The sequence below is a fragment of the Vulpes lagopus genome, chromosome 3 (assembly GCF_018345385.1).
Source record: "Vulpes lagopus strain Blue_001 chromosome 3, ASM1834538v1, whole genome shotgun sequence".
Classification (NCBI taxonomy): Eukaryota; Metazoa; Chordata; class Mammalia; order Carnivora; family Canidae; genus Vulpes; species Vulpes lagopus.
Window position 1 is genome coordinate 51,130,006 of NC_054826.1, and position 20,713 is coordinate 51,150,718.

Consider the following 20,713-nt stretch of genomic DNA (forward strand, 5'->3'; position numbering starts at 1 on the left):
AACTTCACAGTCTGGGACAGAGACAAACACAGACCACAGATGACGAGTTTAATATAAGATGACTCCAGCTTGGGGGCAGTGGGGGGGGGCAGTGGGGGAAGAGAGCCCAGAGAGTAAAAAGAGCCAGGAAAGTCACCTAGCCCAGCCTGGGAAGCCAGAAAAGTTTAGTAGAAGTGGTATCCCAATGGAGTAAACCAGGGCAGGGTCAAGAAAGAGAGCTCAAGGTAGAGCGAAAGCATGGACAAGCATGGGAGGTGAGATCGACAGGTCAATCTGAGACATGAAGCTGAAAATTAATCAGGGCACAGCAACTTTAAGATTAAATAAATATTAACTGTATTATATCAAATTTTTAAAAAGATCACAAACAATTTGTTGATTTTTTTTAAGTCAAAACCACAAAACCGGACACATAAATTTAGATCAGAGTTATCAGAGGCTGGAGCAGCTCAAAACAAGAATTTAGGTCACAAAATGTTGGGAAATAGTCCAGTCAACACATAAGACAGAAATCGTGAACAAAACAGCTCCTCGGTTGTTTTTTTTTTTTTAAGGGAATTTATGGCATCACAAATCTGCCTCATGCTTTTCTGGTGAATCCCACCAAACATTTAAGGAACAAATAATACAAACTGCACAAAATCTTTCAGAAAACAGGAAGGAACCTTCCCAAGTCATTTTACAAGGCCAGCATTAGCTTGATCTCCAAACCAGACAAAGCATCACAAGACCATTATGCCTCATGAACACAAACACAGACATTTTCACAAAATATTAGCAAATTAAACCTAAATAAATATTTTCATCTTATTCCCAGATGCTCGAGTCTGCGATATTCCCATTGTCAAAATCAAAGGTTCTGTCAGAATCACATTATTTATTATAGGTGAGTTAGTTTAAAAAAAAAAAAAAGTTGCCAGTGGTTTTTAGTTTTTAAATGCTCTTAGGGAAAAATGAAAAGGTAAAGTAGTGGTTCACACTGCTGAAAGTGCATGCATAGCTGGGTCCTGGTTCTTCGTAAGGTCATCAGGAAGCTAGTTCTCTCCCTCTCTCTCTCAGCTCTGCCCTCCTCCGGGTCATCCCATTCTCAGACAGGCTCTCCCTGCCCCCCAGGGTGGCAAGATGTTGCCATTAGCACCAGTTGTTTGTCCAACTGTCCCAAGTAACAGGAAAAGCAGGACTTCTCTCCCGGGAGCACCCACAAAAGTCCTAGGTTTCATTCTGATTGGTTTGGTTTAGGTCACATGGCCTCCCTAAACTAGAGAAGTGAGGTGATCTGATGGCAGCAGAACTCCAGTAGTTCCCCAAATAACAGAACAAGGAGCTGTTGCCAGACAAAGGAAAACAAAATGGGAGGTAAAGATAATGAGAGGTATAGATGATCCCCCGAATTGGTAGTCGTTTCCCTTTCTACTCTCTTTTGAGAAAGTTCAGAGTCATCCCAGGAAACATTATGGCTTTGGGTTTCATATTTTCTCTTATTTGATCCTTGCTATGGCTCTTCTAAAAGGGCGTTATCATTCCCATTTTACAGAACAGAAAACTGAGGCTTAGAGAGGTGAAGCCCTCAGGGTCCCAGAGATAAAAAGGGGCAGATTCCAGATCTGAGCCCAGGTCAGCCTGACTCCAAAGCTCATCCTCTGCACATCACCTTCTGCCCCATTGGTCCCTCTGGTCTCCCAGTATTTTAAGCAGATGAAGCCTTTTAAACCCAGCACCATGGTGAGCTTGACTGGTACTGCCTTGTTGGCTGCACTGCTCTTTCTTGCTCAGGGTAGCCCCTCTGTTTCTTAGAATCCAGAGCCTGCTTTTGAACATTTGTGTTCTGGGTCCTGGTCCCCTAACTGAATGGGGGCAGGAGGAGAGGCATGGATAGAGCCCAGAACGGTGATACATTCCCAGCCAGGCCGGGTTACATATGGATTTCGTCCCAGCATCCTACCTCCTTCAAACTATCTCCCCCCAAAACCCCCCCGCCTCTAGTCCACAGCCCAAAAGACAGACTGTGGGGCAGAAAAAGCGAGGAAACAGAAGCAGTCATTCCCATGTGTACCTCCCTCTACAGTTTCCAAGCCATCGTCTCAGCTAATGTCCACTCCACAAGGCGGCAGAGCAGGAGCCACAGTCGTGCCCATTTTGCAGATAAGAAACGTGAAGAATGAAGGAGATCACACAAGAGTTGGAGCCACTGGCTTGTGTTCAGATCTGCAAGATTCCACCTCCCAGGTGTTTTCAACTCTATGAAAGCCTCCCCAGAGTAAACCAAACCCATGCTTGGGTGTCCTAAAGGAGTCAGGGAGAAGGGATTTGTGTTTATTGGGCACTGACCATGGCCAGGGCACCAGGGCCAGTGCCTTCTCAGTCGGGTCTCATGTACCCACTCCATCCCTTCAGGACAGATATCCTGGATCTGACACTTCGAGGGGAGCCATGACCTGCTCAAGGTCACGCAGCTAGGAAGAGGAATTCAGCCCCCAAGCTGTGTTTTCCCCTGCCCTTCACCTGGCTTTTAGGATAAAGACCTCTCCACAGCCACACAGCCATGGCCCTGGGCTCCTGCATCAGGCAGGGGCTAATTGGAAGCCAGAGCGCTGAAAACCTCCTGCTGGTGCTGGGTGGCCCCGCCCTCCCTTTCTCCACCTGGAGCCAGGGCCATCTGTTCCCTTTTGTTGGGATGCAGGGGGAGATGAAACTAAATTAAATACTAATCATACTTAACACTGGTCTGGAAAGTGTTTTGCACACTAAATTGCTGGTTAATTCTCTCCAGGACCCAGAGAGATCCTGTCTTTGTGTCCCCATTCTACAGACAGACCATAGGGGACCTGGACTGGGAGGCTGGAGAGTAGATTCGGGGCTTATGGGGCAAAAGTCTGGTCTCCATCTCTACTCCACAGGATAGGGATGGGTGAATAAATCCATCCAACTCACTGCTGCTCCACAGCTAACAATAAAGCCAGAAGCTGGTCCAAATTGTGGCTTGGCTGTCTATTAGCAGCTTAATCGAGCTCAGCCTTATGTCCGTGAGTCTTTGTTTCCTTATCTGTAAAATGGGAATGATGTTCCCTTTTATTCCGGTCAGTCACTCACCTTGTGCCTTCTGCTGGGCCAGGCCTTAGGAACCCACACTGAATATGACAGCCAAGGTTCCTGCTCCCTCATGGCCCACAGTCTAGTTGGGGAGACAGATCAAACAAGATCACTATAGCCAGTGATCATGAGGTTGTTGGCAAACAATTTGTAACCATATTTTTTAAATCACAATACCCCTCAAAAGTACTTCTGGGTAATAAAGTGACTCTTATCTTTCTTGCAATGTTCATCTAGCAATCAGAGATACATTCCCAAAGTGGAGGGAGGCAGAGGCTGCCCCCACCCCGTGGGTTTCCCAGCAGGGTGCCAGAAAGCCCCAAGATGCCACAACAGGCCCTGGGGGCCACCTCAGGGATGAGAGGGACCCACGCAGAGGTCTCCAGGCACCGCTATCCTAGCCAGCACAGCTTCATTCCAAACTTCTTACATTCTGTTTCTTTAAAAGAGGTGGAAAAATAGGTGTCTTGGTGGAGGTGACCTGAGGTCAGAAGGCCAAGACTCAAATCGGACTCTCTTGCTTAATGGCAAGTGACCCTGAGCAGGCTGGACGCCTAGCCTGTAAAATGGGGCTGCTGTCTGACCAGAGGAAGTGAGACCACACAAGTGACAAACTAAGGGCAGCTCTTGACTAGGTGGAGGCACTCGAGCATTTTTTAATCTGAATCATTTCCCAGGTATTCAACAATAGAGCTGGGTTGCAATGTCCAATTTCACCACCAGGCGGACCCTGCCTAAAAAGACCGTAAGATCTGCAAAACAAACTCACGCCTTACTTTATAAAGCCTACAGCTTCAAAAATTCCGTGCATTCCATTCATTTTAAAATAGGAGTGCCTCCCTTTTTAGTTTAAGAGCTTAATGTCTAGCCTTCCACAGAGGGTGAAAAATCAGCACAATTCATCTCAAGGCAAAGTCTAGAAAGCCCACACAAGCCACGCTGTCCCAATGCCAAGGTGTGCAGTTATTCTGAGTCATGCAGCAGGTCCGAGAGGATCTCGCCTCTTCTGCATTACTTGGTGCCAGAGAAAAGGATACACATGGCCAGGAAGGAAAGAGATAGTCTTGCAATGATGTCAAGGAGCTATCCCCTGCTTACACATGGTTTGACAAGATGTCTTTCTATAGCATAGTCACCTCGAAGAACCTCCTGTGCACTGGGCACACAGGTGTCATCTCCGGTCATTACAATCGTCTGACAGAGGAACCCGGGGCCTGGGAAAGTGGGTAACTCACCAGCCTCCCGCACAGCAGATGGTGGAGCTAGGATTTGAGCTAGAACTCTCTAACTACAAAGTCTGTGCCAGAAATGTTTTAAGGTAGAGACAAGGAAAGCATTGAATTTCATTACATGAATGATTCTAGAAGCAGAGATCTCGAGGGGGACCGTGAGGCTCAGTGGCTGCTGGAGGCCCCTGTCCCCATATGTCCCCTTTGGCAGCTCTCACCTTCCATCCCAGCCCCCGACACAGACACAGACACACACACACACACCCTAAATTGCAAAGTTGTACATGGATACAAACATTCAGATGCACAGCCAGAACTCATGCCTGCACAGGTACGCACTTCATGCAAACCCCCAACAGGTGCACACACAGTGACACACAGAAGCCCACCCAGAGAGCAGTTACACCCATAGAGATGGCACCTGCACAGGGGAGATGCACAGGGAACACACAAGCTGAGCCTACTGGTGGGGAGGACCCGAACATAGAGCTGCTGTGGTCCTGCTTCGAGCCACAGGCTCCTCAGGCCCAGGCTCCTGCTACTGACGAAAATACAATTTCTGATCCGGAGATTCAAGAGTCCCTAAGCCTCCTCCTCCCTACAGGCTCCAGAGGACCAAGGTCCCACACCGTAGAGACACACAGGCACCTCAGCTGCAGAGGAGTCCTCTGAAGTGGCTCTCAGACACGTGGGGGCCCTTTGGTGCTCAGGCATGGGGGCCAGGGCAGCGGTTTCCCTTCCTTGCCTCAGACCAGAATGGAACAGTGACTAGAATCTCTCTGAGCCTCCATTTTCTCATCAGCAAAATGGGGGTATGATACCTACCTTGCAACGTTGTAGTGAGACAAGAGATAAAGTATGTAGAACATCTAGTAAGAGAAGAATAAACGTTAAGTATCTTCCCCTGGACCTTGCCCTTCCACGGCTCATGGAACTGTCAGTGCAGCAGACAGACAGACTGATCCATTTAATCAGCCATAAGCATTCCTCCCAAGGTCCCTCCCTTCCAGAAACTCTGAGAATTATGGCAAAGACAGAGATAGGGACAGATAGATTGTCCAGCAGATAAGGCTGTGAAAGAGAGGGACACAGACCCTGCGGGAGCCCAGAGGACAAAGAAGCAGAGCAGGCCACCCGGGCGGGGGGCTGGAGCTGGCCTTGCGGGATGGGCCACTGGGCCGCATGTCCATCCAGAACAGAAGGTCCCTTAGTGCGCCTTTCATAATCGCTTCCTCAGTCACTCCCAGTGTTGACACTTACTGAACACCCACTATGTGCCAGACCCTTTACATACCCGTCCCTATCTGATGAATCTGCTCCCCATAACACAGCCAAGAACTTAGTACTATCTCATCTTACAGAAAGGGAAGCTAAGAGAAGGTCTGTGACCTGTTTAAGGTCACAGAGATGAGTATCAAGTGTGGCTCCAAACTCCATATGCCTCCCCCATGTGCCCCTCTCAGCCACTGCAACAACCCCCCACCACCAACCTGACTGTGGTCCTCCCCAAGTTCATTGAAAGCCACGCTGTATCCCCTCCCCGCCCCCCAACTGACCTCTCTTTAGACTCTCAGCGCCTGGGAAGGATGGCCTTGGGGTCAGTGTTCCCCAGCACCCAGCCCTCCTCCTCTGGTCCTTACTGGCCTCAGTGGCCCTGCATGCCCTCTTTCAACTGCAAGATAGCTCTGTGGTGGCCACGGCCCAGGCTTGCGCCTCTGGGTATTGAAGCAGCCCTTCCAGAGCCTGAGCATCTGCTAGCCCTACCCTCCTTAAACTCTCAACATGCGTCTGCCTGGTGACAACCATTTTGCAGATGGGACTGAGAAAGTAAGACCAGAGGCCCCAGAGAGAAGGGCCAGAGGCTCTGGGAAAGCAGTGAGTCTGAAGGCCTAAAGATGCTTCTCACTGCATCCAGAGAATCAAGAGTCATGGCTCCAAAAAGCTAATAGCCCACAGGCTGAGCTAGGATTTAGGCAGGTTTTCCAGAGAATGGGCTGCTGAGAGAGATGAGTCACTCAGCCTCACGGGGTCAGCCAGCCTGTGCCTGGGAGGGTCAGTGAGCCGGGCAGACATCATCAGCCACCCGTGGCCAACGGGCAGACTGAGTCAGTCAGGCAGGGTCAGTGGGTCAGACTACAATGAGCTGGCCCTGGCTCACACCCTCCTCCAGGCCTCTCTCCCCATCGCTGCCTCCCGGGGAGCCTTGGGGGAACACACTCAGCTCAGAGGCATCACTGTGATGGCCTGACCTTCCTCAATGCATCCGCCAGAAAGCCCCAAGGTGTAAACAGTGAAACAGTAGCCCCTAGGAGCACACATTGTGTTTCCCCTGCTCTCCCCACATACACGTGCCTATCGTGTCATGTCACACATATGCACATGCTCAGACTCACGCACACCCACACATGCACACACCCACCACATACACACATGCGCATATTGTATGCACGTACTCACAGAGGGTGGTGCACATCCACCCGTGCACACATGCAGATACACACACACACAAACACACACACATGCACATGCTTACTGCCTCCTTCCTGCTCACGTTTTGCAATGAAGGCACTCAGGTTTTCCCCTGTGGAGGGGGCTCCTGAACAAGGGAATGCCCCAATCCCTGCCTAATCTGTCACAGAAAGGGCAGAGGAAGCCTTCAGGGGAGAGGCGGTTATTCCTCACCAGCAAGGGGTTAATGAGGGAGGAGGTGGCTGGCTCTCTGGGGCCCAGGGTCGGCTCTATGGAAGCTAAGCAGTGACCCTTCAAAATTATGCACATTGCTCCTCTCATCCGGGCTCCTCTCATGTGGACTGGGCAAATCAGCGATGAGGAGGGTTTTCTGCGAGCAGAGAGCTGTGGGGAACCCATGGCCCTCTGAGACCTCTTCCACTGCTGAGGCCTTTCCTCACCATACCCTGCATAGTCTACTGTGCCTGTTTTACTCCAAGGCCTTACCTGTGTGCCCAGATTTGAGGGCAGACGACGTGCATGCCCCCTAGAAATGCCCTTTGCCCAGCTCCTGACCTCAGGCACACTCATCTCTCTTGACCTTGGTTTCCTCGTATGTGGGACAAGGTCAATGAGTCTTGTTAAAAGGAGGGTGTGGGGTTATATGCAAAGTTGTCTAGGGAGCAGTTTGCAGATTTCTCATGAAGCCACCAGCCAGGGAAAGAAAAAGAACAACCCAGGCATAGCAAATGCAAAGGTCCTGGTGCAGGAATGAACTTGTCATACCTACAGAAACAGAACAGAGCAGAAAAAAACAGGAATAAATTAAAAAGGAGGAAGAAGAAAAGTACCTTTGCAGGGTGAAAAAGGGGCCAGATTATATAGGACATTTAGAGTGCCGAATGCAATGTTTGTCAACTACAGGGGCTGGGAAGATAAGCCTCTGTTTGGGGGCTGGATTGTACTTTAGGAAAGAATGTTTCAATCAGGAGCCCCTAAGAGAGAAGGAAGAAACAGAACCCCAGAGACACGTGTTGGTGGGCTTCCAGTCACTGCTCTGCCTAGAGCAACCCCTGACAAGGACCGGCTCCCAGATGGGGATGCCCCAGGCAGACCTGAACCTCCAGGAGGCCTTCCCAGTGCCCATGACAGGGCATGTCTGCAGGTGTGGCGGTCAGCAGCTCACGCTCCTATAGGTTTTCTCACTTTATCTTCATAACTAGCCTATGTGACAGTCCACAGCAGACCCCTTTTCCAGAACACAGAGCTTAAGTTCCAAGATGTTAGGAGGCCAAACAGTGTTTGGTGTCTCTACTGTCTGGTCCACACCATGACCTCTTGTGGGGAGCAGCTGCAGCCTTCTAACCCATCCCATGCTTTCAGCCTTCTCCCCTAATCTGTCCTCCATACAGCAGCCAGAGGGGTCTTCTTAAAAGGCAATCAAACCTGTTCCACCACTGCTTACAATCTACAGAGACCCACTATTCTCAGACAAAAATCCACAGTCTGCTCTGGGAACCTCGGCCCTGGGTGACCTGGCCCCCACTAGCCTCTCCCAGCTCATTTCCCCAACTTCCCCCACCCCGCTCCCCCAGCTCCAGCTGCATAGACCTTCTCTCTACTGCTCCAAAGCACCAAGTTCATTCCTGCCCCAGGGACTTTGCACCTGCCTCTCCCTCTCCTTGGCACATTGTACCATCTCTACCTCCTGGCAAACTCTACCTCCTTGTGAGGGCTGCTCCCTCTAGAGTAACCCCTCCCCACATCTCCTCCCCTGAACACCACACCCTGTGTTATATTTTTGGCATATTTACTGACATCTGAAATTATTTTGTCTTTTTGTTTGCTTAAGTATTGTCTATAGCTTGTTCTAGACTGCAAGCCTCCTAAAGGCAGGGATCTCATTAACACCGCTCAGTAGGGCCCGACACACCTCCCGGCACAGAGTAAGAGCCCAGAGGATATTTGTGGAATGAATGGATGGGTAATGTGCCCAAGGTCACATGATTGTCAGATAGCAGAGGCACGATTTCCACCCAGAGCCAGAGACCTCAGGACTCCAGTACTGCGAGGGAACCCAGGATGGTGGTCCTAGTATCAGGAACTGTGAGTTCATCCTCAGCTGTCTGACTGGTAGGATGGCCTATCTCCTCACCCACCCACCCCTCTCTTGAAATCAGGGGGCCAGACCTGAGACAATGACTCCTGCCACGTGACCTTCATGGCCCTTTCCTTCCCTCATTCTGAGGCTCAGCTTGCAGTCATTCACTACTGACCATGCACATACCCACCCATTTCTGGACTGGCGCCTGTCCAGTTCTCCTTGGGGGTAGGCACAGGGACACCAGAATCCCCACCCGTGACTCCTCAGGACAAGCACAACACAACAATTGGCCATGCCCATTGGTTCCCAGGAGCTCAAGGGCACGTGTGATCAATCAGTAGGCCTGCAGCGGGGTGAAGATGTGGAGGTCAGGATGAGGAAGCCAGAGACACAGGCCCCAGGCCTCTCCACCTCCCTCTAGCTGTGTGACCTTGGGCAAGCACTCTGCCTCTAAGGCTCTGTTCCCTCATCTACAAAAGGAAAGCAGGGTGGATTTAATGATCTCTGAGAACTCTTCAAGCTTCGAAGAGAAAGAAAAAGACTTTTTAGATGCCAGGCATTTATTAAACACCTGCTGTATACCACCATCGTATTTTATTATCACACAAACATACAGCTACACTCAGGGACTCAGAGAGCCAGAGGCCTGCCCTCACAGCCTGTGGGTGGCACAGCTGGGGCTTGCACCAGGCCTGGCACATTCCCTTCCACCTGCTGCTCTAAGAGCCTGCCCTGCCTCCGGACCTGCTCAATGCCCTCTACCTCACGCCTGTATGTTGGGCCTTCAGCCTCTCCCTCTGAAAAGTTTGCTTTTGTGTTGAAGCCCTCCAGGGCTGCCAGAGTGATTTGCTGCCTGACAGCTGGAGGTCCTCAGAGTGGCAAGGCTAGCTCCACCCCACAGGCCTAGCTGAGTTCAGGGACCCCAAAGCCTAGGGATCTCCAGGTGCAACTAGACCCCACCTGGGTGACCTTGGGCAAGTCAGTCAACCTCTCTGAGCCTCGTCTTCACCATATATAACATAAGAAGCATACTTCTTATCTTTTGGGTGACACTGCAATGACTCAATGAAGTGTTGGCACCAAGCAGACGAAAGGAACACTCTAGACTGGACCCTAGGCACATAAGCCAAGAGATGTGGGGCTATGGAGGGCTTGGGGTGCTGGCAAAGGAGCCAGGCTCATCCCAGGCAATGTGAGGTCACTGCAGGAAGTTTCTGAGCAGGGGAGTGATATGATGTGAGGAGTATTTTAGGAAGATTCCTCTGGCAATGCAGTACAGGTTGGCTGGGAGGAGCTGTGTGGAGGAGTGTGGGCAGCATTTATGCCTGGAAAACACTTGCAAATGAGGCCCCCTCTCCCAGCCCTCCAGCATCTGAGGGAATCTGAGAAGCAGGAGCTGTGACTAGAGGTCCAGTCTTACCCCCACCCACCCACACTGCATCCACAACCCCAGGGCCATCAGCATGCCCCAGAGCAACTGCAAGCTTGCTTCCTCCACCCCCCCCAGCTGCAGAGCACCTTTGCCATTAGAGGGTGCTTTCTTGCATGTCCCATTTTGTCACGTCCATCCAGCTCAGAGTGGCAGCAAGAATAGGAAGCTGGAACTTGAACCAGGTCTGTAGGACGCCAAGTCCTATGCCCCTCCACTCAATGTCAGAGATATCCTGGGAGGAAACAGGCTATCCCCAGAACCCTGTCTAAGCCTCAGACAGGTACCCTCTGCCCCACCTCAGTCCAGGGCAGGATCAGAGAAAGGTTCAGCCTTGCTCAGCCCAACCCCTCTACCCCAGGAGGGGCCTGACAGGTGACTGCAAAACTTCCCAGATACAGACAGGGCCCGATACTTGGTACCAGTCACAAAGGAGTCAATCCCAGATTCACCAGGCCCCACGAGACAGTAGAGAGGAGAGAAGGCCACAGGCAATGACCATGGAGGAGAGGATGCCACTGGCCCCACCTGGTCCCTGGTCTCTGTGGTTCCCCCTGCAAGGCTCAACATGTCTCACTATCAGAGAGCTTTCTGGCAACTGGTAGTAGCAATATAACTCTAGTCCCTACCCGGCTGCTGCCTCGCAGGGTTGATCCTCACTTCTTCTTCCTTCAGCAAATCCTCTTCTGTGCTTGCTTTCTGACAGGCCCTGGACATTCAGACATGGCCCTGCCCTCAAAGAGCCCACAGACTGGTAGTAGAGGCCAGAACAGTGCAGGGTAGTAAGTGCTGCAAGCGACGCAGGCAAACATAGCCAGATGCAGGAGATGGAGGGGTAGGGGGTGCTCAGCCAGGCACAGGGGTAGGCAAGGACAAAGGAGGAGTATCTCAGGACAATAATGGGGTGGACAGATTGCTATCAGTGGGGTACCTGTTGGGGTCAGGACATGCATGATTCAAGTGGTGCTGAGCTGAGTCTTGCTGGGGATGTAGGAGTCAGCCTGGTGACAAGAGGAAGTCAAGGTACTCTAGACAAAGGGAGGGGCAGGCACAGAGGCAAGAAAGAATAGGCTACTTCCGGAAGATTGCAGGTAGTTCAGTATGCCTAAAGGAGAGGGGGCTGGAGGGCAGCTTGGAGCAGTAACAGAGACCCTTTTCCACTGTGTTGAGGAGGTAGGGTTTGTGAGTGCTTTGTGTGCCCTTGGGTGACCTGGAGCAGGTTACTAAACCTCCTGGTGCCTCAGTTTCCTCATCTGTAAAGTGTGATGTCATCCACTAACAAGTGGAAGGACTAGGATCTGAACCCCAGCTATCAGCGCAAGTCTGCATTCTAAAGCACCTCCTTGTCTTCCTACTCAGAGAACAAGTCTCTGGATTGTCCTCTCTGTGCCACTGTGGGTGTTATAAGCAGCAGGACACAGCAATAAACGGGGCAGATGGGGTTCCTCTCCTCATGGCAATTTTATTCTAGTCAGAGAGGCAAGCAATAAACACATAAACAAATGTATTTAAACAAATAAAATAATTTCAGACAGTGGCAAGGGTTATAAAGGCCATTAAACAGAGTAAGGAGATAGGAGGTGACATCCTCATTTAAATAGAATTAGATAAAAGAGGCATAGTCTCTTTGAGGAGGGGACATCCAAGCCTCAAAGTGAACACCAAGAAGGAGCCAGCCAAGTAGGGATGTAGGGCGAAGGTGTTCTAGATGGAAGTAACAGCAAGTGCAAAGGTCCTGAGGCAGGAAGAAGGTTGTCAGCTTGAGAAAGACAGAGTCCTTGTGGCTGGTTGGAGCAAGGAAGGGGAGAAAGGTGGGCAGAGGGATAAGAGGGCTCAGCTCATGTGGAGACTTGGAGATCCAGGAAATGACTTTGGATTTCATTCTAAGTGTGGTGATTTTATTCTAAGCTAATAGAGGGTTTTGAAGAGAGGTGTGACATGATCTACTTTGCATTTTTTCAGGATTCCTCTGCATACTGCAGGGAGAGACTGTGTTGGTGTGTGTTTTAACGACAACCAGTATTGCTGTGCAGCTCTAATGACATACACATTTCAACAGCTAGTCAGTTTGCTTGTTTGGGTAGTGCTGACCCATCCATGTGACCAGCCACCTCCTATTGGGGGTTAGTGGCTCAAAATGATGCTTAGTCATCTAACAGGCCATTCACCCTTGAACGAGAAGAAAAGGATAGGACTTATTCCATAGGAACGCATGATGGTGAGTTTCAAAGCACTGGATCTCTCAGTCCGTATCTTCCTAGGGCTGTTCCCACAAAGACCTAGAATCTTCCTCAGGCCAAGAAACATCTATGCCTCGCCCCATACACACAACCTCATGCACGCAGCCAAACTCCATGCTAGATCCTGAAAGTGCCAAGACAAATAAGACTTGACCTTGAGGGCTCCTAGCCTGCTGGGGATGATAATCATAACACAAGCGGAAGCTCTGCCCTAGCATGGGAGTGGGCACACTCTGGATGAGGACAACGCCCCAGCAGGGGAAGTCCCACGCAGAGGTGAGGGAAACTCCTGGAGGAGATGTGCTCTGACCTGAGTCCTGGTTGGGGGCCAATAGGAGAGGCAGGCTTTAGCACTGCATTTAGCTGGGTTCCTATCCTGGTGTTACTACCTGCCACCAGGAACTGCTTGAGCTGCGCAAGTTTAAGCAGTTCCCTCCAGACTCTAGCTCCTCCCAGGGGCTCCCAGCTGGCACGGCTCTGGCCATCAGGTGACCTGAGATGTGTAAAGCATCAAATACTGTGTCCTGCGCCTCACAGGTGCTTAGTAAACATTAGTCCGCTCCTACAACATTAATGGAATTGTCCCTTGGGGGGAAACAAACATATGACAGAGCATGTTCATGTATTTTAACTTTGGGTGCTGTCTGACCAGGGTGCTCCTTGGGGAATGTAGAGTCCACGCAGCAGGCTACAACCACTGCATCAGGATATGTCAGTGGTAAGATGCCTCATGAAGGAGGGACCTGCACCGATGCTGATTAAGATACTCAAGTTTGCAAATGACTTTTTTTTAAAGCAGATTAGAGTGGATCCAAAGATTTCCGTATAATAACATCATATTCAGAATGACCTAACATTGGCCAGACTGGAGCCCAAGGGGCAAGATTTCTCTCATGCTACTATCACTTGGGAAGGCTTGAGAAAGGGTTACATTTAGGCTGGGACTGCCTGGAGGAAAGTTGGCTTTGGAGGGAAGGAAAGAGTGAGTCTGGCAGGAGGATGAGTGGGCGGCAGACAGAGGCAGGAAAACCACAGCAGGCACAGGGAGCATCCGGAGGTTCTTTTTGCCTGGAACTTTCTGGATCTTTGCAGACTGGCCAGACCAGCCATTGGAAAGGTAGGCTTGGCGATGCTATAAAGGACCTTGTCTACCCAGGTAAGGAGTTTAGGCTCTAGCCAACATGCCAGCATTCCCCAAAGTGCATTCTTCAGCACACCCCTTCCCTTGAGACTCTGCATTGAAAGGTTCCGTGATCCTATATGTGCTAGAAACACCACACATTGTGTCACCTCCCCGAGAATCATCATCCACAATAGCTCAACCAAAGGCCCCAAAAATTCCTGAAGGGAAAAATCCGTTTGACTTCATTTAGCCCAGCAATCCCCACTCACCTGACCAAGGGGCCCCTATTCACAGAGCCCCTGTTAATAGCTACACAATCCACTTTGAAAAATGCCAGCAGAGAAAAGGGTGAGTTGCTGACTGTTTTGAGCAGGGTCAGCGCTGTGTGGTCAAAGCTGAGCTCACAAAGGATCTATGAGTCAGCCCCATACAAGGCAGGTGAATGGAGATGTGACCCAGGGAGCCAGGTAGAGGAGGGGAGACGCAATGAGGAGGCTGGGCCAGAGTGCAGGGACCTTGGGGGTAATGGGGGTAAGGCCTGAGGAACCCACAGGCAGTGGGGAGGGAGGCAAGAAATGGCTCGGGGCAAGTAGTCTGAACTTGGACCTGCACATCCATGCTGACCAGGGCTTTCAACTTGAGGAACCAGGGAGACAGCAGAGCCCCAACTGTGACAGCTCTGGCGGGAGATGAATGAGTCAGGTTCGGGGCATCTTGTACGAAAGAAGCCTATGAGCAAGTGGCTAAACCACTCCAGAGCCAGGAGCCTGTTTTCTTGTCTCCCTGAAGCTACCCTCAAGTTAGGAAGCTTGAAAGAGGTCCTATATCCTCTCTTGCCTGACTGAGTGCTGAATCAATCTCTGTGGTTTGAGTTGAGGAGCCCCTCAAGGAAACACTCCAACACCATTCACTCCTTCAGTAAACATTTGTCAGGTCCACGCTGGGCAGGCCCACACTTGGTCCTGCACCCAGAGATGACTTTGCCCTCTCTGACAAGCAGCTGTGCCAGGTTGCTGGGCAAGCAAATAAGGGCCAACATGAAGCCCCCACTAAGTCCCGATGAGGGAGTTGCCCAGAGGAAGAGACCTGTGTACTGGTTGGGAATGATTGTAAGAGGGAGGAAGAGCATCCTAGGCAGAAGCCACAGCAATTCAAAGATGCAGAGGAGGGCTCGGAGAAGAGGACCATGTGGCTAGGATGAGATCTCATCACCAGAAGTCACTTCATGGACTGCACCTCAGCTTTCTCACCTGTGAAATGGGTATGATAATCCCTCTGCAGCCTCCTCTGCAAGTTCCACAGAGGAAGAGCTATGGACAACCCCATTCCACTTGCCAGACCCTGCCAGGCCCAGTGCCAGCCATGAGGACCACAGAGACAAGCAAGCATGGAGACCAATCTGGGTTCCTTCATGCCAGACATAGGAAATCTATTTTTCGCCCTCTAGTGCTTGGAAAGTGGTTATTGCTGGAATCAAAGCCAGAGCTGTCCTCAGCTCCCAGGGGCCGAGTTCCAGATGTGCACGTCTGGCAGCCGTTCTTTGGTCCTGGCGAGAGTCTGAGGATCCGTGGGCCGCTCAAGAAGAGGCAGATGTATTTTGACAAGCCTGCCACAGCTTCTGCAGCATCCTGAGTCAAAATAAGCCCTTCTCTTGGGCAGCCCCTGGGACGGGCTATTTCTGCACCACGTTCCTTTTTTCCACATGGGGGGCTGAGCAGCAATGATTCCAGCTAAAAACAGAAGCTGCCTCAGCTGGAGCCCACGACATTCCCCTCAATGACAGAGGCATCAGCATGCAGCCTATCGCAAACTCAGAAAGCCTTTCTGTGGACTCAAACTCAGATAATTTCCCCTGAGGGTGTAGATAGTCCAACCCAAGGAACACTCTGATAACCCTCCCATCCCAGAGGATTACAAATCACAAAAATAAGTCCTTATGTGGGTACAAAACTTTGCCAATGACAAAAGTATTTCCTAATCCATAGGGGAGCAATGGGCTCCTGCTAATGGGCTGCTGTTGCTCCCATTTTACAGATGAGCAAACTGAGGCTCAGGGAAGTGATCTGACCCTGGAGGGAATAAAGGAGAGAATATTTGAGTCCAAGGCTGTTGGACTCTCTAGGTAAGAAAGAGCCTGCAAGAGAGGAGCTGAGGTGAATGTGTCTGTGAGCAGAATTTCTAAATTTGAGCAGATGAGAATCAAAGGGCAGGAAGGCTCACTGCCTGAGTCCCTACTCCCTGTGCCAGACACCACACAGTCACTTTGACACTTTGATGTAGCATCTCATTCTAATCTTCCAAACAGCCCTGGCAAGAGGACTCGTCATCCCCATTTTCTAGATGAGGAAACTGAGAATCAGAGAGTCAAAGGCCTCGCTTCCTTGGTGCTGGTGGAGCTGAGGCCAGGAAGAAGTTCGGGAGGGGAAGTGAGGCTGGCCCCAGAGACAGCAGGTGGCCAGGCCACATGTCTGCCTGCCGGTGTTTTCCAGAGCACGGAAGCCTCAGCACCTCAGGGACTGGCTGGAGGTTGTCAGGCAGGTTCCGCTTTCAACAGCAAGTCAGACACAGACAGCTGCAGGGGCACCCACAAGGAAGTCTCCCGCTGGTGCCAGGGAGTCCCTACCACCTCTCTAATATTAGCCCCCTCCCTCTCAATGACCAGAGGGCTAGCCTCGGACTTAGGGCTGGTGCCAGGCCCGCAGAGCACAGAGCTGGGCATCAGCACACGCTTCCTTTTCATTGAGTTTATGTGCATTGTCACCCTCCGTTCTAGCAAGTGACACTGGTTTTCCAGTGCGAAGTGGCAAGATGAAGTTTCCTTTTTAAGTAAACGCAATGAAGGGTTTTATTTTTGCAAGTGAGTGAAATTAGAGGGCAATGTTAAGTAAATAGCAGAGGTGGTGTGTAGACGTGGCAAAAACCGCGGAGGAGCTACTTCAGCGTGCGAGAGGCGGGCGCAAGCCGGCTCCTCCTTTCGAGGCCAGGCCCGGGACCAGCCCCACACCGGCACCACCACAGTTCACGATGAGACCCTTGAGAAACCTGGCGCCGACGCCCCTCCTCCCATGTGCAGCCGAACGGGCTGTGCCTGACTGCCAGCATGGGCACCACAGGTTTGCTGACAAGTGTCTCTCCATTGCCCCCTGAAATATGTTAGGGAAAAGGGAAATTGTCCCTTGGAGGTAAAACCATAAGCACAGAAACTTGCCAAAAGAGGCAAGAGTGAAAACTGAGCAACCCCCAGCCCCTTTTCTCACTGAGATCCAAGTTCAAACCTTGAGAAGATCAGAATGATAAGGTGGAAGTTCTGGAACCACGAGGCCAGAACTCAGAGCCAGCTGCCTTGCATGTGCTTGATGACCCTGAGCAAATGGCTTGCCCTGCCCTACCCAGTCTTCTCCTCTGCAGAATGGGATCAGCGGGGAGCCCTCTCCCTCGGGTGGTGGAGAGGATGATCCAAGTTCATGCAGATGAAGAATGACAGCAGCCTTGGCCCGTAGCCTACACCACATACACAGTACCTGTTACTCTTCCTCAGACCCTGGCTAAGCAATTGCCACGTGTTATGTCAAGGCTGGCCTCAGTATTGCAGTGGGCTTGGGAGGTGCAATGCCTTGCCACAGGTCACACAGCCAGGAAGTGCTAAGGCCAGGGTAAGAGCCCAGAGTCTCCAGCTTCATGCCTGGTGCCCTTTCTCCAACACCCCTGAGATCTCCCCGACACACACACACTCTCTCATTCTGAGGGTCCCCTTCTCTCCAGACTGCTTGGCCCTCCTTTGACGTGCACGAAGAAGACTCTTCCTTTCAGCAGGGCACAACCAGGCCTCCACCTGCTGGGTCAACCTTTTAGTTCCCCTTCAGCCTCCCGCTGTTCTCGCTGCCTTCCAACCCAGCCTGACAGTCCCACATTCAAGTCACTGGGAAAATAAGTTCTCTTTTGATTGCATGAGGCAGACCCCAACTTTTGAAGCAAAAGAGGCCACAGAACCTCTCTGAGCCTTAGTTTGGAAGTAACTACAATGGGGTCATTATAGTATATTTGCATACAATTGAAACAAAGATTCGGTAAGGTAATGCGTGTAAAGCCCTCAGGGCTGTGCTTGGCAGGTGGTAAGTGCTCCTAATTAGTATTATGCCTTGTTTCATTGTTGTTAGTATCATTACTACTATCAAGGGATGATGGTCAGACACCCTGCCCCAGTCTTCAAAGAACTTACTGCCTAGTAGGGAAAACCATCTGTCAGTATTTCCACAAAGATACGGAAGCATCCAAGATCACAGGTACCCTACAAACAGCAGAGCACAAGCGAATTCTGCAGTGTCAGAATGATACAACACTGCAGTCAAACAGGTGTACAATGATCCAGGGCCGCAGTGGGAATGAAAAAGCTGCACACTTCATTTATTCAGCAAACATTTACCAGGTGCCCACCACGACCCAGGCACTGTGCCAGGCTGCGACGCTGCAACAATGGGCAAACAGACATCATCTTTGCCCCTGTGGGACTCCCCCCACCCCAGCCAAAGAGATAAACCTAGAACAAACCATTATGGAAGTTCAGTTGAGCTAAGAAGAGTACCTTGTGCCATAAAAATGTCTACCAGGAAACAGAGCTTAGTCTGAGGGTGTAGCCAGGGAAGGCTTCTGAGGAAAGGGGAGATTAAAGGGAATGACAGGAAAAGCAGGGAGGGCAGTTGGACATGACCTGGAGAGGAGATATTACAAGAGGTTTTTTGGGGGGGGGGGGGGGGGGGCTGGTGAACGAGGGGGAAAACCAGCCTCTTGCCATACAGCAATCTAGAGTCAAAATGTCTGGGGTCTAATCCTAAATCTGCCTAGCTGGGACACCTTAATCAATAAAAGTCTCTCTGAAGCTAAGTTCCCTCATCTGCCTAATGGACACCCTATCAACTACCTTGTTGGAGTAAATGTAATAACATACATGAAGTAGTTAGCATAGTGCCAGTCAACCCTATTTTACATGCAGGTAAATGCTTTTTTCTATCGAAAAAGCAATCAAAATACTTTAAGGGCAGAAAACAGGATTGTATGAGTTAGTGTGACTAAAAAATTCAAGGGTGGATTCTGGATTTCAGGAAGAGCTTGATCCAGGAATCAGACTGCATCCTTAGGGCTCAGTCTCTACCTGTTCTGGCTTGCTCAGTTTCTCTCTGGCTTGGCTTCCCCCTTACAGTCTCCTTTCACACTGTGACCTTGCAGCTCCAGGTTCATACTTTCTTAGTTCAGTAACTCCAATAGAAGAAGAATTTTTCTAACATTTCCAGAACAATTTCCATGACTAAGTCTTATTGGACCAGCTCAAGTCACACGTCCATACCTTAATCCTAGGCCTGGGTATGCACCAGTTCCTAGAGCTTGAACGAAAGAGGATTGGAGGACCCCATCCAAACCACATGACCAGAGAATAAGGGAAGGGTGGATCACCAAAGGAATATTAAGCTGCCATACAGAAGAGAGGCCACAGGGCAAGCTAAGACAATCTATGTCCACCATAGCAAGCACACAGAGACACAGGGTGACCATGGTACAGTAGTCAGTGGCACACTGAGAGTGCTGAATGATCACTTAGGGTCTCCTCACCCTACACCCAGCCGTGGAGTGAGCCCTGTCTCCCATTCTGACCTCCTGGTCCCAAAAGAGCAGAGAGGCAAGTGCAGACTCCAGGGCCAGACAGGATGCAAATCCTCAATGGCATCTTCTAGCTATGTGACCTTGACAAGATCCCTGTCATCTCTCTGCCTCTTTCCTCAACTGTGGAAAGGGTATCATATCAGTTCCTCACCTCATAAGGTTGCTGGGCAGCTTAAATAATATATAGAGAGCACACAGCACAAAGTAGCTTGGTGAAGTGTGCTCCTGTTATTATCATTATTCCACAGGCTCTGGACATTAGGGGTCACGTTGGTTCACCCCTCCCCATAGGTAAAGCCCCTTTCCATTTCTTCCAGAAGATCTACCAAAACCCAGAGAAAGGCCACATTTGACTTCTCCCATCCACTTGGTGAAATAAAATGTATATATGAAAGTCCGGTTGAGCAGGAAATCTAAGTAAGTGGATCCTGCAACGTGAGGGAGCCTGCAGCCAGCCCTGAGTTGGAGGGAGCCCTTAGGAGGAGGCACCAGAGACCCCTGGACAACCCGGGCCACATCCTCCCAGTGACCAGCCTCCCCCAGGTTACAGGCCCTGTGCAGGTCTGCTCTGGAAGCTGGCTGCTTCCCATGCCCTTACCAAGGAGTCCAGCAGCGTCCCTTCACTGTCACCTGCCTGAGCCTGCAGGCATCCAAGTGTATGGACCCTGACCTCCACCCAAAACATCTAGAGGCAAAACTGATCAGGGAAGGAAAAGAAGAAAAGGAGAAGGAGAGAAGGGAGAAAAGAGGAAACATTTTCATTAGGCACTCACATGTGTTCCACACTCGGCCCGGCACCTGTGTACAAGCCCTCATCTAATCTCCATCACGGATATGAGCTACTATCCCCCCTGCACTTCTGGTGAGGAAACTGAGGCTCAGAGAGGTGAAGTCGCCTACCTAAGGTCACTCGGCTAGTGAACAAAGGCGCCTGCCCGCCCAGGCCATCAGATGCATGTTGCCGCCATGCTCCGCACTGAGCCAAGCGGGGAATCTCACAGCCCTGCAGCCTGAGTCCAAAGAGAAAGCAGGTTTCCAAGGAGAAGGAGGAGAGGTGTTGGGAACATGCAGTTATTTACAGGGTGCCGTGTGGGCTGCTGCGGGAGGAGGGAGACACGTCCTGAGGTGAGCAGGGAGTGGGAGAGGCTGGGTCCTCAGTTTCCTCATCTACAGAGCCGAGATGATAACAGCAGCCGCCCATGGAGGTGGGAGCCCAGGAAAGGAGATAGCGCATGCGCAGGAACTCTAGCACCTGAAGCACAACAGGTTCTCAGGCTGGAAGGGATGGCTGTGGTCTCCCTCAGGTGGATCAGAGCAGGACTCCTGGGGTGGTGGGTCCCAGTTTCCTTAGAATTGAAGAGGAAAACTGCTTGGATCTTTAACAGAGACTCTTAG

At 50.9% G+C, this 20,713-nt stretch overlaps 1 protein-coding gene across 6 annotated transcripts in view; it reads left to right on the top strand.

Moving 5' to 3' along the window:
- Nucleotides 1–20,713, top strand: part of CPLX2 (complexin 2) — an 84,114-nt gene that overhangs the window by 36,275 nt on the left and 27,126 nt on the right. The window contains exons 3-4 of one of the 6 annotated variants that reach the window (XM_041750014.1): nucleotides 2,066–2,226; nucleotides 2,395–2,690. The exons of 4 other annotated variants lie outside the window; for them this stretch is intronic. In XM_041750014.1, coding sequence (XP_041605948.1) covers nucleotides 2,066–2,226; nucleotides 2,395–2,457 — 224 coding nt within the window. In that variant the 3' untranslated portion in view covers nucleotides 2,458–2,690. Of the gene's footprint in view, nucleotides 1–2,065; nucleotides 2,691–20,713 lie in introns of those variants that run through there. One more of the 6 variants, XM_041750015.1, reaches the window with a different exon arrangement.